At 33.5% G+C, this 12,557-nt stretch overlaps 1 protein-coding gene and 1 long non-coding RNA gene across 3 annotated transcripts; one reads left to right on the top strand and one right to left on the bottom strand.

Moving 5' to 3' along the window:
• The first annotated feature begins 169 nt into the window (after positions 1–169).
• LOC126873632 (acidic phospholipase A2 PA4-like) lies at positions 170–12,454 on the top strand. 2 transcript variants are annotated; one of them, XM_050634707.1, is made up of 4 exons: positions 170–392; positions 6,578–6,832; positions 7,463–7,800; positions 8,890–12,454. In XM_050634707.1, exons 2-4 carry the CDS (start codon positions 6,578–6,580, stop codon positions 8,987–8,989), a joined length of 693 nt encoding a protein of 230 aa, XP_050490664.1. In that variant the 5' UTR covers positions 170–392; the 3' UTR covers positions 8,990–12,454. The 2 variants fall into 2 exon arrangements, with proteins under 2 accessions (XP_050490664.1, XP_050490663.1); XM_050634706.1 differs by lacking the exon at positions 170–392 and adding an exon at positions 1,905–2,065.
• Positions 2,072–6,262, bottom strand: LOC126873637 (uncharacterized). Its single transcript, XR_007692471.1, has 3 exons — positions 3,029–6,262; positions 2,379–2,486; positions 2,072–2,300 (listed from the first exon to the last, which is right to left on the bottom strand). It is a non-coding gene; the product is annotated as an uncharacterized LOC126873637 (long non-coding RNA).
• Positions 12,455–12,557: the final 103 nt, after the last annotated feature.

Here is a 12,557-nt window from a genome sequence, read left to right as displayed (position 1 = left end):
GCATATCCTGCGCCGCGGACAAATTAATCCGATCTATTTACAACAGACAGAGTTATATGTTGTACGGTTGCAAACATGCGACGTATCACGTGATTCAGAATCTCCCCCGTGTAATCTGGACCAGTAGGTTTGTATATGTATGCCACGGAATATTAGTATCCTGACGACCCGTTTCAACGATCAGTTTGATAGCAGCCGTTGGAGAGATCATAAAGCGGATCTTTATCCAGAAAGAAGGACATCCTACGATTAACTACCCTGTTTTGACGTCCGCGGTTCTCTGCAACCGCCGAAGAGATCATTCGAGAATCGTGATCCTGTAGAGACAATAAATTGACTGCCGTTTACCATTACCGATTCAGAGTGAAAACCATCCGGAGTTATCCTTCAATGTATGTACATTAATTTGTTATTCTTTTGCTTTCTCGTCTTTTGCTTTTTTAGTGTTTTCAAAATTTAAGTATTTAGGAATATAGGAATTGTAAAATCTAAAAGTCCCAAAATGCAGAAATGAAAAATGCGTTGATTGTTGATACATTCATTTTTTGCTTTTATATAATTCTTTAATTGGAAACGATAAGTTATAATTTCAGCGGAAGATATAAAATTGAAAAAGTGTAAAATTATATTCAAGACGCGTACGTTTCAGACGCATACATTATTCAGAATATAATTCCTAAAAGAATACGCGCAAAGAATCGATAAACGATATTCCCGAAAAATTTACTTTTCAAACAATGTGAATATTTAAGTACTACGCAAAAGGAATCTTTTATAATCGTCTATGTAGGAAGCGGAATCACTCGGTACATACTAGGACTGAATTTCAGATAAATTGAGCGAAAGGAGACACCTTTGCGTGAAATTGTATTCACCTTTGAAATTTGTAGTTCTTGTTAGTGAAATTACACATTCATTAAGATATCTATGTTCGAAATGTATTCATTACATAAAAATAGCGATCGTTCCAGTGTTCAACATTTGTTTATAACGATTCATTTACCACAATATTTCGATAAAATAAAATAAAATTAAAACCATTAAGACAGAAATTGTAATTATGCGCTATTTTCATTTAATACCAAATTTTCGTTTAAATACCAAATTTAAAAAGGTAATAAATTAAAGCTGTATTTGTAATATTTAGAGAATTGGACAATTATTATAGTCAATTCGAGATTTAGGAATTTAAATGCCAAAAAATCTAAAAATTTTTAATCTAGAAATATAAAGGTTTAAAAATCCAAGAATTTAGAGAATGTAAACCCCTTAAACTATTGATATTTCAACTTGTCTAAAATAAAATGTCCAGTGTTTCCTTCGACAATAATCATTCAAATTAACAAATACTAAATCTCCAAATATTTGCCAATGGCACCTTGGTTACCTTTAAAATCCAACTCTACGAATTTCACAGAATCAGTGAAGGTAAGTTGAGGGGTTGTTGCGCACTGCAGTAACTCGAGTCGCGTTGCGGTTTCCGGGGTGCGCAGCCGGAGGTGGGAGTTGGTTGGCAGTCCCTTGCGCACCTTGTCTCTTCTTTCAGTGAGTTTCGCGTTATTTCCTCGACTCGAACGTGTCTCCTATTACTTTTATTACTCGATCTTTCAAATCAATTTCATAAAATCCGTTTCTACTAAACCGATCCACTTGCAACGTCTAAAACTACAAGACAGAACGGACGATTTGACCCATCTGAGACTGAATTTGCCTATCCTTTGCGATCCTGACCTGGTGAAATTGCGATAAACATACTCACCACTGCACGCGCACTTTTCCACAGGGTAATTGATCGATTTAAGCGGCGCGTGGTACGCGTAACGAGCAACGATTCCTCGTAAATTGTTCTTGACGTCAAACCCTGGCTAATTTGCTAATTCCTCGGCCACTCGTCGCGACATTTCGTTATGATACTTCATCGTGCTTTGTATTCTCGCTTTTTCATTTTTTTTATGAATGAGCTTAGCGTGATATAATTTATTGGATCGTGATTTGATTTTTGGTTCTTGTTGGCTTTGTACGAATATTCCTCGTCATTGGAGATAGTCCGCTTGTAATGAAACAGGTAAGAGTGGAGGCAGGGTAGGTTTTCCTAAATACACTGTTGCTCATAAGTAGCTGGATACTTTTATAGCAACAGTACATAAATGTTAATAAAATGTATAAATTAATGAGAAACTAAAGGACAAAAGCAATACTTCAATTTTGACAAAAATATGCAATCCAAATACTTCTGAGCAATAGAGTAAATTCCTTGACATTTGCTTTTGTGGATGGAGAATTATTTGCACGTCTTCTTTCTGGAAAGGGATAATAGGAATCATTAAAAAGTAATTTGGTGACTGATGGTCATACCATGCTAATGGTTATTAGCCTACCTAATTGGGTTATAATTAATAAGTGAACGGTTATTATGTTACGATTTTTTTTCCATTTAATTTTGTAAATGCACAATTTCTGTTGTAATCCTTAGTAATGTTTATAGCCTAAAACAAAAGATAAGATTAAAATTAAATTCAGATATAGGTAATTGCAGTTGGTATACACGTTATACACGTTATACATGTAACTCGATATTATAAAACAATTTTCCTTCATGCCTTAGAATAAATTACTTTTAATAACATAATTCTTTTACGCTGGCAGTCAGAAATATTAAGACACCTGTCAATATTTATTACAAAGTCAATGGCTTTCAGTGTATTTTGATATTTTATAGTTACTATATTACAAATCTGTCATTTCATTGGAAAACACTAAATAAAGGAAAATTTGTTAGAATTTTTCAATAAATGTGTGTCTTAATACTTAAAGTAATAGTATACATTTTTTCCAAAATCAAGACAGGCTTTCCATAAAAAAGAAAGTCATGAACCATAATAAGATTAGTAAACAAAGAAATTTACATCATTTTTTTTATGAGGAGTTGATGGTGTCGGATAAAACAAGGTGTAATGATGACTTATGATGGGTGACCCTTGTAAATAGATGAAGGTGGGTCAGTATAGTTGAGTCACGCTTGATTTACCAGTTGATCATAGAGCTATTCGGTGTGAATTGGCGCAGGTTCAAGAGACAAGTTCGTCAACGAGACCGGCTGACCCAGATTCCGGCTCAATTTCGCTATATAGGGTTGATGATTCTCGCGTGAGGCTCGTAGGATTTCGCTCGACTGTCTGAACTGGGACGGTCTAATCGCGCTAATTAGATTAAATTTCTGTCGATCGAATGGACTGTGTCGTTGAATGATACCAATCCTCGTCGATTTATCCATTTGACGTTATTACTTACAGTGGCTCATGAAGATATTTCCACACTTACAGTATAAAATTTTTATGTGCATATCGTACGTGTCGTATAAAATATTTTGAAATATCATCAGCATTGTAACGAGACATTGGTCATGTTCCAAATTAATCTGGAAATGAATTTAGCAGTTAGAATGATACAACATAAATATCCGTTTTAATCATATATTATATATAGTGCAAAAAATGGTCCTATACCGATATAATTGACAAGATAGGATGAACAATTTTTAAAATCAATAATAAAATAGAATAAAATTGAATGACTTCACTAAAAATCACTGACTTCGATCCAATTATTAAGTCGTTCGGAAAGTTCGTCACGTATTTAATTCGATCGTCTTTGGCCTATCTGACAATTAATTTCTGTAAACAACAACATACAAAGTATCTAAAGGTCTTTCCACGTTTCATATTCTTCTTTGCATAGACAAATAAAGAACGTAGGCACAGAAAACGATAATTTACATTCACGTCAATCTCCGAAGGTTACTTAAAAGCCATTTAAAATCATTTAAGTATTAAGTTTCTAATGACTCGCAACAGGGATTCGCAAGTTCGTTCATCGCCCTCGTCTTCCAGCGTCTCATCTCCGCTTTTATTTTTCGATCTCCTTCGCGATTTCGACGCGTCAGGGAGAAGGGCAGTGGATGCGGAGCCTTCAAAACGATTCGGTCTTTGTTCCTTATCTACCAGCGACCTTACGATGATTGTCGTCCTTGGAACGATCTTTGAAAGCGATTCTCTAGAAAGGTGAAGCAGCATTAGTCGATCGGCGATCCTCCAAGTCACTACTTCGGGTGTTCTTTCCTCGATTTCAAACCTTAGATATCGAGTGATCCTCTGCTCGCGATCCTCTATTCAAGATTTTCTTCTACTTCTCGAAGCTAAAAGAAGATTGTGCGTTTTTTAATAGAGAAATTTGCAATTTTATGTACATGTTAAGTTTGAATTTTTATTTTTATATAATGTAGAAGTTTTCGATTTTTTACGGGGTTTGAATAGATCTAGATGTGATCCGGAGAACTTGAGATCTTCGCTACAGTGTCTAGTGGACGCTTTTGATTTGGACGTTTCGATTTTTGTAAATCGACAGTAAGTGCTTTTGCATTGTCTCGCTGCAATGAGTATTATTCTATTGCGTGAATGGTTTGATGGTGATAGTGTCGATAGAATCGTCATTGGCCTGTAGATGATATTAAAGAAGTATAAAAGAAGTACGTGGCAAAAAAACTCATGTATTTTGCTATGACATATATGAATATTACATTATTTAAGTTACAAAGTAAATTACACAAAAATACAAAGGGGACTAGATCAATTTGATGTACACAAGGATTGATTCATGGACCTTCTCTGGTCTGATTGCCTTGCCAGCTTAAGAAGATGATTGTTGATGGACATGCAAATGCACGTAGTCATATTTATTAATACCTTCAATTGTCATTTATCTTGTAGTATCTTGCTATTCTAAAAATAATTTCTCTATCTCTCAATAAACATCTTGAACTGAACTGAACTGTAATCTTCCATACTGATAGATGCGTAAGTACTTGGGTATGTCTTGGTACTTTAAACGAAGTTCTTTAATCCAATTTTTGCTTCTAATCTTATCCCAGGCAACTGTATACAGTTAATAAATATTGATAAATGTAACAATTGGTTTTAATTAGTATAAATAAAAATGCAATCATGAATGGAAATTAATTTTGCGTTATCGGAGTTAAGTGACAGTTTAAAGATGATACATTTAAATGTTGATAGTCTTATATCCTTACCGGATAAATTACAACGCAACAAACAAAGTAGAACGTTTGATCAATATGTCAAGGAGAAAAAAAGAAATAAAATGCGTTGGTCATGAACGTCTGGCATGTCAAGGTAAATCCTTGTCATGGACATGACGGATACACGCCTGGCAAAGGAACGGCATCGTTTCATAACGTTTAATTGATCTACCCCCTAACTCGCTCGTTAAAGCGACCGGAATTCCTGCGGGTCAATTTATTTGAACGGTTACTTCAACGAGCAACGATTAATGTTGGATTAAGAAAAAAAAACGTCACGTTGTCCTGTCCACGTAACGCAATCAGTTTCCATTAGATCCGCGTCGTCATAATTAGAGGATTCTCCAGTCCCCAAATCATTATGAGGTGTTACGATGGGAACATATCTGTGGTGAAACGTATGGGTATCCAAGTGTTCATGCAGACTTTAAAGTTAATCTGAAAATAAAGATATTATTTATTGTCAGTTATGGAAATTGATATTTTTAATAAAAATATATAGAAAAAGAAGAATTATTGTAGATATGTGCGAATGTTTCATATTACTATTGTAATGAAAAAAAATTATTAAGAAAAAGTTATAAATATGTGTGTACGTATATATATTACAATATCAGCATGTTTTAATTCTGTATTAAATGTATTATAATATTTTTGTAATTTTTCTATTTTGATAATACTGTTAATATTGTTAATATTGCTCAATATATCCTTGGATGGATCCATTTTCTATGAATTGGCTAATTGTAATACAAAGCTTAATTAACATTCAGCATTCAATCTTTGGACCATAAACAATACATAAATATTATATAAAATTCGGATATAGTTTTTTCAACAGAGATGTAAAAGATACTCTATTCTACTACATTAAATAATCTAATCATAATATTCTACGAGTATAAAAAGTATTCAGGTTTTGCACAAGCATTAATATTGTGTACTTAAGTGAAATTGAGGACGAAATGCGGCTAAGACACAATAATATTAGTATTTGTACACTTCATATGTAGTCACGGCAAAGTTGAGAAACGTTTACAGATTGTCGACCCACTGTCCCCGTTGAGAACATTCATCTACGAGTATAATCTCATCTAATCAAAGATTAAAAAAACGAATTAATGAACAAAAATTTATTTCCATTAAGAATCAGATATAGTGATCGTTTTACAGAATAATAGAATATCAGCAGCGAAAGCAGGTTTTGCTTTCGATTAATGATGTCACTGATGACAAGAACACTTTTAATAAATTGTCAATTTTAGCTTTGCGATGCCTTTTACCAGAATTATTAAAGATATTCAATAAGAAAATATAAATATTTATCAACATCAAATGAATACATATAGGATCCTTGTGAGATAAATTGATGTAAGAGAATAATAATAGTAAGTTTGAATTGACCGAAAAATTCCTTTTATTTGATATTTTGGATTTGGTGAATTAATCTGGATTCTTTCTTCTTTTTGCTTTTTTAAACAGATGCTTGCAGTATTTCTGCTGTTAATACCTACGCTTTGGGGAGATGAAACCGAAGCTAATGTTCTCGTGGCAGACACCACAATGTCCAGAATGGTTGAACTGCAAGCCAGTGCACCCTTCTGCTCCTTGTACACCGACCGTGGTGTTATTCAGAAAATGATCCTTGGAGCTGACCCGAAAAAGGTCCGACAAATGTCGGCGAACCTCGTAGCAGACTTGGAAGAAACGTGTAAAGCTTCTCGTGAAAAGGGAAAGGTATCGATCGTTCTCTTCAGACGTTGATTCATCACGAAATCGAATAAAATCATAGTTGATTGAACGCTTGATTCGCTTGGTAGAAGTAGATTATACAGACAGTCGCAGCAGTAAGTAGAATTCTTTTTTTTCTAGTAACATTACTAATGATAAAAATTAATCATTATTGTTTAGATAAAATCGCACTTGTACAATGTATTACCCAAAGAATTAATACTTTAAATAACAGTTGATTAAACATACTATTCTTTGAATAAATTCATACTTTCATAATGTACTAAAAGAATTTCCACACACCAAAGTATTTATATTTCATATATTTGTTAATTAAATTTTCATTTAAGATAGATTAGAACTTTATACACAGACAATGTGTATACTTCATGAAATCTCAGAAATTACATTACTTATAATTACGAAAGTATACATATAATAAAAATATAACATATCAAAAAAAGACATATAATAAAATTATAAAAAATTGTTTATGCACAAGAAGCGTACAACTTATACTTATCACTTTTCAGAATTGTCAAAATTCATTGATATTATTAGCTAATACATTATTGTGCAAGAGGAGTCAGAATTTAGGAAATTGTAAAAAAAATAATATATTCTGTATTGCGTCAGAACCAACCTCCAGGCAGTGGACTGATCTATCCAGGCACAAAATGGTGTGGACCAGGTACTTTGGCAAAATCGTACGACGACCTTGGTCACCATGCAAGCGAGGACGCTTGTTGCAGAGAACACGACCACTGTCCGATCACGATATCGCCTAAAGAGTGCATTAATGGCATATGCAACCATTCACCGTTCACACGGTCCCACTGTGACTGCGATGCCAAGTTCCGTAGATGCCTGCAGAACATTAATTCCGAAGTGGCGAACACCCTTGGTGCCCTTTTCTTCAACGTGATACAAGTGACTTGCTTTCAGGAGAGGCGTCCGTGCTCGCAATGGCAGAGGTAGGTTTCAAAGACATTAGAAGAATTTACGTTCGTGTGAAATTTCTTTGTTTAGGGAGTTTCGTTTGTTTAATTTGTGAAAATATTCTATTTTAGAAGATTTTTATTCGAATACTATTTTAATGAATTTCTTAATCAATAATTAAATTTAATACTTGTTTAAGCAATTAAATCTTTTTCCTTTTTTCGATCGTGTGTAGAATTAAACTTTTTTTTCTTTTAAACCTTTGAATGGTTTAAAAAGTTATACAGAAAAGAAATTGTAAAATACTGAGTTCAAATAATAGTTGTTCGAAATTTTTCATGCATATTCTACTGGAAGAAGAAAAAGTTTCTTAGTCTTCTTTCAGTAAAAATTCTTTAAGAAAAGAAAATGTTTGAAAATTATACCAAAGAGTGTCACATTTTTTACCCTCTTAGCAGTGTAAAGAATTGTTTTATATTTTTTTGGTTCTATTTGATATTTCTTCGAAGAAAAGCTTTTGGTATTTTTTGCCCTTCTTCGTTTAATACTTCCCTGAAAAAAGAAAGAAATTTTTAGTATCGTTTGGATAATCCAAAACACGCACATATATATAAAACATGTGTATAAAAAGTAGAAGCGAAAACTATCTTCCCGCAGTGTTCAACGACTAAATACGCTCTTAATAATTACGTCACCGACTCTCCTCAGTTGTCCCCATATCTGGGTGAATTCGACACGGTACGAGTGTCCTAACTCGCCGCGGGACTTTTACACCTACAAGGTCCTCCTCCTCAAAACAGTCCTCCAGGTGATGCGTGATATTCTCAAGAAGAAACAACCTGTATTTTCGTGACTACATATGACCATCGATTAGATGTAATTTTATTAAAAATTCCCACAAGGTATCAGTTGGTGATGATTTATGATCATGGTGATGGTGTTTATGGGTTTTTCTTATGGCTTCTAACACACTTGTCGTAAAGAATTAATTTCGATAAACTTTCAGATCATGTAGATTGTATTAATCGTAATAATCTAAAATTTCACAACACTGTCAATGGTAACATTTCAATGAAATAATCGATCGTAATCGATGTAATTGTTACGTGGTTGGTCTGTTACAGAAATGGTTACGCGGAAGAGGAGTCGAACCGGTTGTGCTCCCAGTACAAATTCCGACCAAGCGACAAGTACGTGCCGTTGATGCCCTTGAACGTGAACTAGCTATTGCGGAAACGCAAGAAGAACGGACCAGATAGCCTTTGAAGTGGTGCCAGTTAACAGAGTTCTAATGAGCGGGATAATTGCACGCGCCTCAGCCACGTACCTCGCAAGCCCCTTTTCTTTCTTTCATGCAGAACCGACCTGTCTGGGAATCTTCTTTCCTGGTCATTCATGAATTTACATTGTTACAGGTCACTGCTTCCCCTGGAATGCCATTTTTTCTCGCTGACTCTGAGATTGCTCTTGAAATCTAAAGATTTAATTCCTGGTGAATGTAAAAGGTATTAGGCTTCTTTCTTCGTTTTTCTGGCTTATTCCAAGTAAAAGAAAAAGAGAAATAAGACGAGATTTCTTAGATTTTATAGAATTAAAGATTTCTTGGAAAATCTTGACAGAAAGATATGGGAATATCTATTTTCTTTTCTATCTCAAATGGAAGAAAAAGAAAAAGAACTTGGTGTTTCTTAGCTCTTGTAGAATTAAACATTCCTTTTAAAAGTCTTCGAGAATTTAGAAGCTATAAAAATCTACAAACTACTGTTATCCTTGAGTAGAACAAGATGAATTAGAGGGTAACAACAGATAGGTTCATAACGGCCTGAAAGCGAGAAACGGCTATGCAAATGTTAACACCTGTCGTCCTTGCAATTTTGTTGCAGCACGTGCGAGGTTAGTCGTGTGTTGCTACGAAAATTTATTTTGCCCTTCGTTTCATAATCTTGAAATGAAGCGTAGAAAAGGTATTGTGCAATATTTCGAATGCCCTTGAAAAGAAATTGGAGCAAAACTTGAAAAAAAAGGACTGCAAACTTCAAGGGCGTCACATATAAGTAATTGAATCAAATTTATATTACGGACAAAATAATTCATAATTTTACTGCTCAATATTACTCTTTTAACGTGTTCCTAACTTTAAAAGTGACGGTTTAGCTGATCAACCTTCGTAGAAAGAACAAGAGAAAGTTATTCACCGCAAACATACAAAGTAGTGAGAACTTAGTTTGTTTTTTGGTAAATTTAAATTGAAGCAAAGTTCAGCAACAGGAAGAAATAAGATACAGTATGATTATTGAATAATTGCTTGAATAGTTGCTCGATTGAATGCGATAAAGGAAGGTTTTATCAGAACTATGGTACCGAAATAAAGTTCGCGTCTCTTGCATATCATTCGTCGCCATTGCCGTTACGCAAATGTATGCAATTGCATAAAGACGCGCGGCATTGGCTACGATCCTTCTTAGATTAGGATTATCCATCAAGTTGATGCGGAGAAAGTTGAAAGGAATTTATTAAAATTTATTACAAATCTCTAAACAGTACTGTAATAACGCATCGAATTAAATTCTTTTATGAAGTAACAGACAATGTTAGTTCTACATTAACTTGATGGATTTACAACGTACCAATGAATTCCACTATGTTTACGATTTTTCTATCCTCTTTGATAGCTTAGACTTTGAAACTTGTGCATTCAACGAATTTCTATCTCATTTAAGACATTTTTAAGGCCGCTCGTGTACCCGATGCAAGATAAAATTAGCACCAGAGATAACAATGCGGATTAAATATTCAAGAATCATGAAAGATTATGATTCGTTTTATTCGCACTGCTCAAAATAGTCTGGAAGACACTTGATCAAACAGATTCGTTATTCCTTATTTTCGCTGTGAATGCTACACAAGTTGAGTTCAATGTCTGAGCCTCATTAAATATTTCATATTCTCGTCTAGCTGTATATCTTACGTCCTAGAACTTGAAAAACATGTTGACACTGAAATGCCCTTGACGCTTTTATCTTTCACGTAACTCTCGAATCTTCTTTTAACTTGTTAACCAAGGAGATAACTCGTCATTCCTACAATAATTTCTTTATTTGGAGATTCTCCGTTCTTTTATTAGCTTCATTTCTGCTAAAAAAGAAAACAAACAATTGTTTAGTATCTCTTCAACAAAAATTGTTTAAGACAAGCAAAGGTTTAAAAATTGTTCAATGAACTATTGAAAAGAATTCTTATACCTTTTCATCCTGAACAGAAAATTTTCGTCTTTTGGCTTTGTTTTAACAATATTTTACTATAAAAAAAGAATACTGATTATTTTGAGCAGTGGTCGAGAAAGAAAACGAAGACATCAGAGAGAACAGAATGACGACGGCCCTGCACAATCTTTACTGTGATCGAAATTATTCAGACGTAAGCATGTTGTACAGTTTTACTCGTGTAGAGGTATGTTATAAGCAACCGACCGTTATTTGTGGCTACTCGTGCCCAAATAATCGATGAGGCATTGAGAGTGCCGGAAGTTGTCGCTGGACGAGGATTATCCGGATTTTGTAAATATTTCGAGAAGGTCAGCCGGGGAAGAGTGCAATCGATTGAACGTGTCACATTGATGTTATGTTGAGAATATCTCAGTGACATTTTATTTCCTGAAGACCTTCGGTTGACCAAAGGTACAGTGAACTCAACAAATTCGAGACAAACTGAAAGAAAAGTTGGATTATGCCAGTTTCAAAGACTCGTACAATGGCTCACGAAAGTATTTGGATTATCATTAGACTGCGGATTTTTATACAAATTTATACGTTTATGAACGTAATTGAAAAAAATAGAGCTTAAATAGAGATTTCTCCTGTCTATTAAAAATTATAAGAAATACTCTACTTTGGATATTTTATATACTTTTGTATCTAACATAAATTCTGTGCATTTTTGTATCTTTAAATTTTGCACAAATACATAAAAATTCGCAGTGTATCGTATAACACGCATAATATTTAATAGTTTTATAGTACATACTTGGAATTGACAATTCAAGTGATGGATGGACTGCAGATTTTTATGCATTTATTCGAAATTAAAAGATAAAATATTCGAAGTAGTGTAGATATTATAATATTTAGTAAGTGAAACTTTACTTTTTTCCATGAAGACATGAATTTGTATAAATATCCGCAGCCTAGCTATAGATAACACAATTGAAAAAATTTGTTTAATGTGAAATTTATCTATGAATAGACCGGATCTTCGAGATTAAGCTGTATCAATGAATGTGAGATGGAGTAATATGTATTAACATATATCCAATTAAGTTTTCCATTATAATAAGTACAATATCATAATATACTCATTTTTAATCTTTGCACGCGATAATGTCGCTTATATTACATTACTTATATATATTTTAATCTAAAATAGACATTCTCACAGAGAATATGCATGTTATCATAAAGAAATGGTATTAATTTTGCACGATTCTTCATACATTTATCTTTGGAATTTGATAAAAATCTTGATACATTATCAAAGACTAGTTTAAGGTATACATATATCTGAGATGTAATAAACTGCATCTGTATTGATTTCTGTTAAATCAAAGACCAAAAGTATTGTGAAAAATAAACGACTACCTCCTTATCAACTAATTTTCCTATCTTTAAATAAACATTAATTCTGGAAAATGTTGATCAGTGTTGTTTTATGTTGACTTCTTATTTTAATATAAAATGATTCAAGAAGAGAGTAACCTGACTGTCTCATCCTGGTGATAATGAAATTTCAAAATGTT

Source organism: Bombus huntii, chromosome 15 (genome assembly GCF_024542735.1).
Source record: "Bombus huntii isolate Logan2020A chromosome 15, iyBomHunt1.1, whole genome shotgun sequence".
Lineage (NCBI taxonomy): Eukaryota > Metazoa > Arthropoda > Insecta > Hymenoptera > Apidae > Bombus > Bombus huntii.
Note: the sequence above shows the minus strand (reverse complement) of the source record. Positions and strands in the feature narration are given on the sequence as shown.

Coding starts and splice junctions, on each gene's coding strand:
- LOC126873632 (XM_050634706.1), top strand. Junction 6,833..7,462: donor CTTCTCGTGAAAAGGGAAAG/GTATCGATCGTT, acceptor GTATTGCGTCAG/AACCAACCTCCAGGCAGTGG. Junction 7,801..8,889: donor CCGTGCTCGCAATGGCAGAG/GTAGGTTTCAAA, acceptor GGTCTGTTACAG/AAATGGTTACGCGGAAGAGG.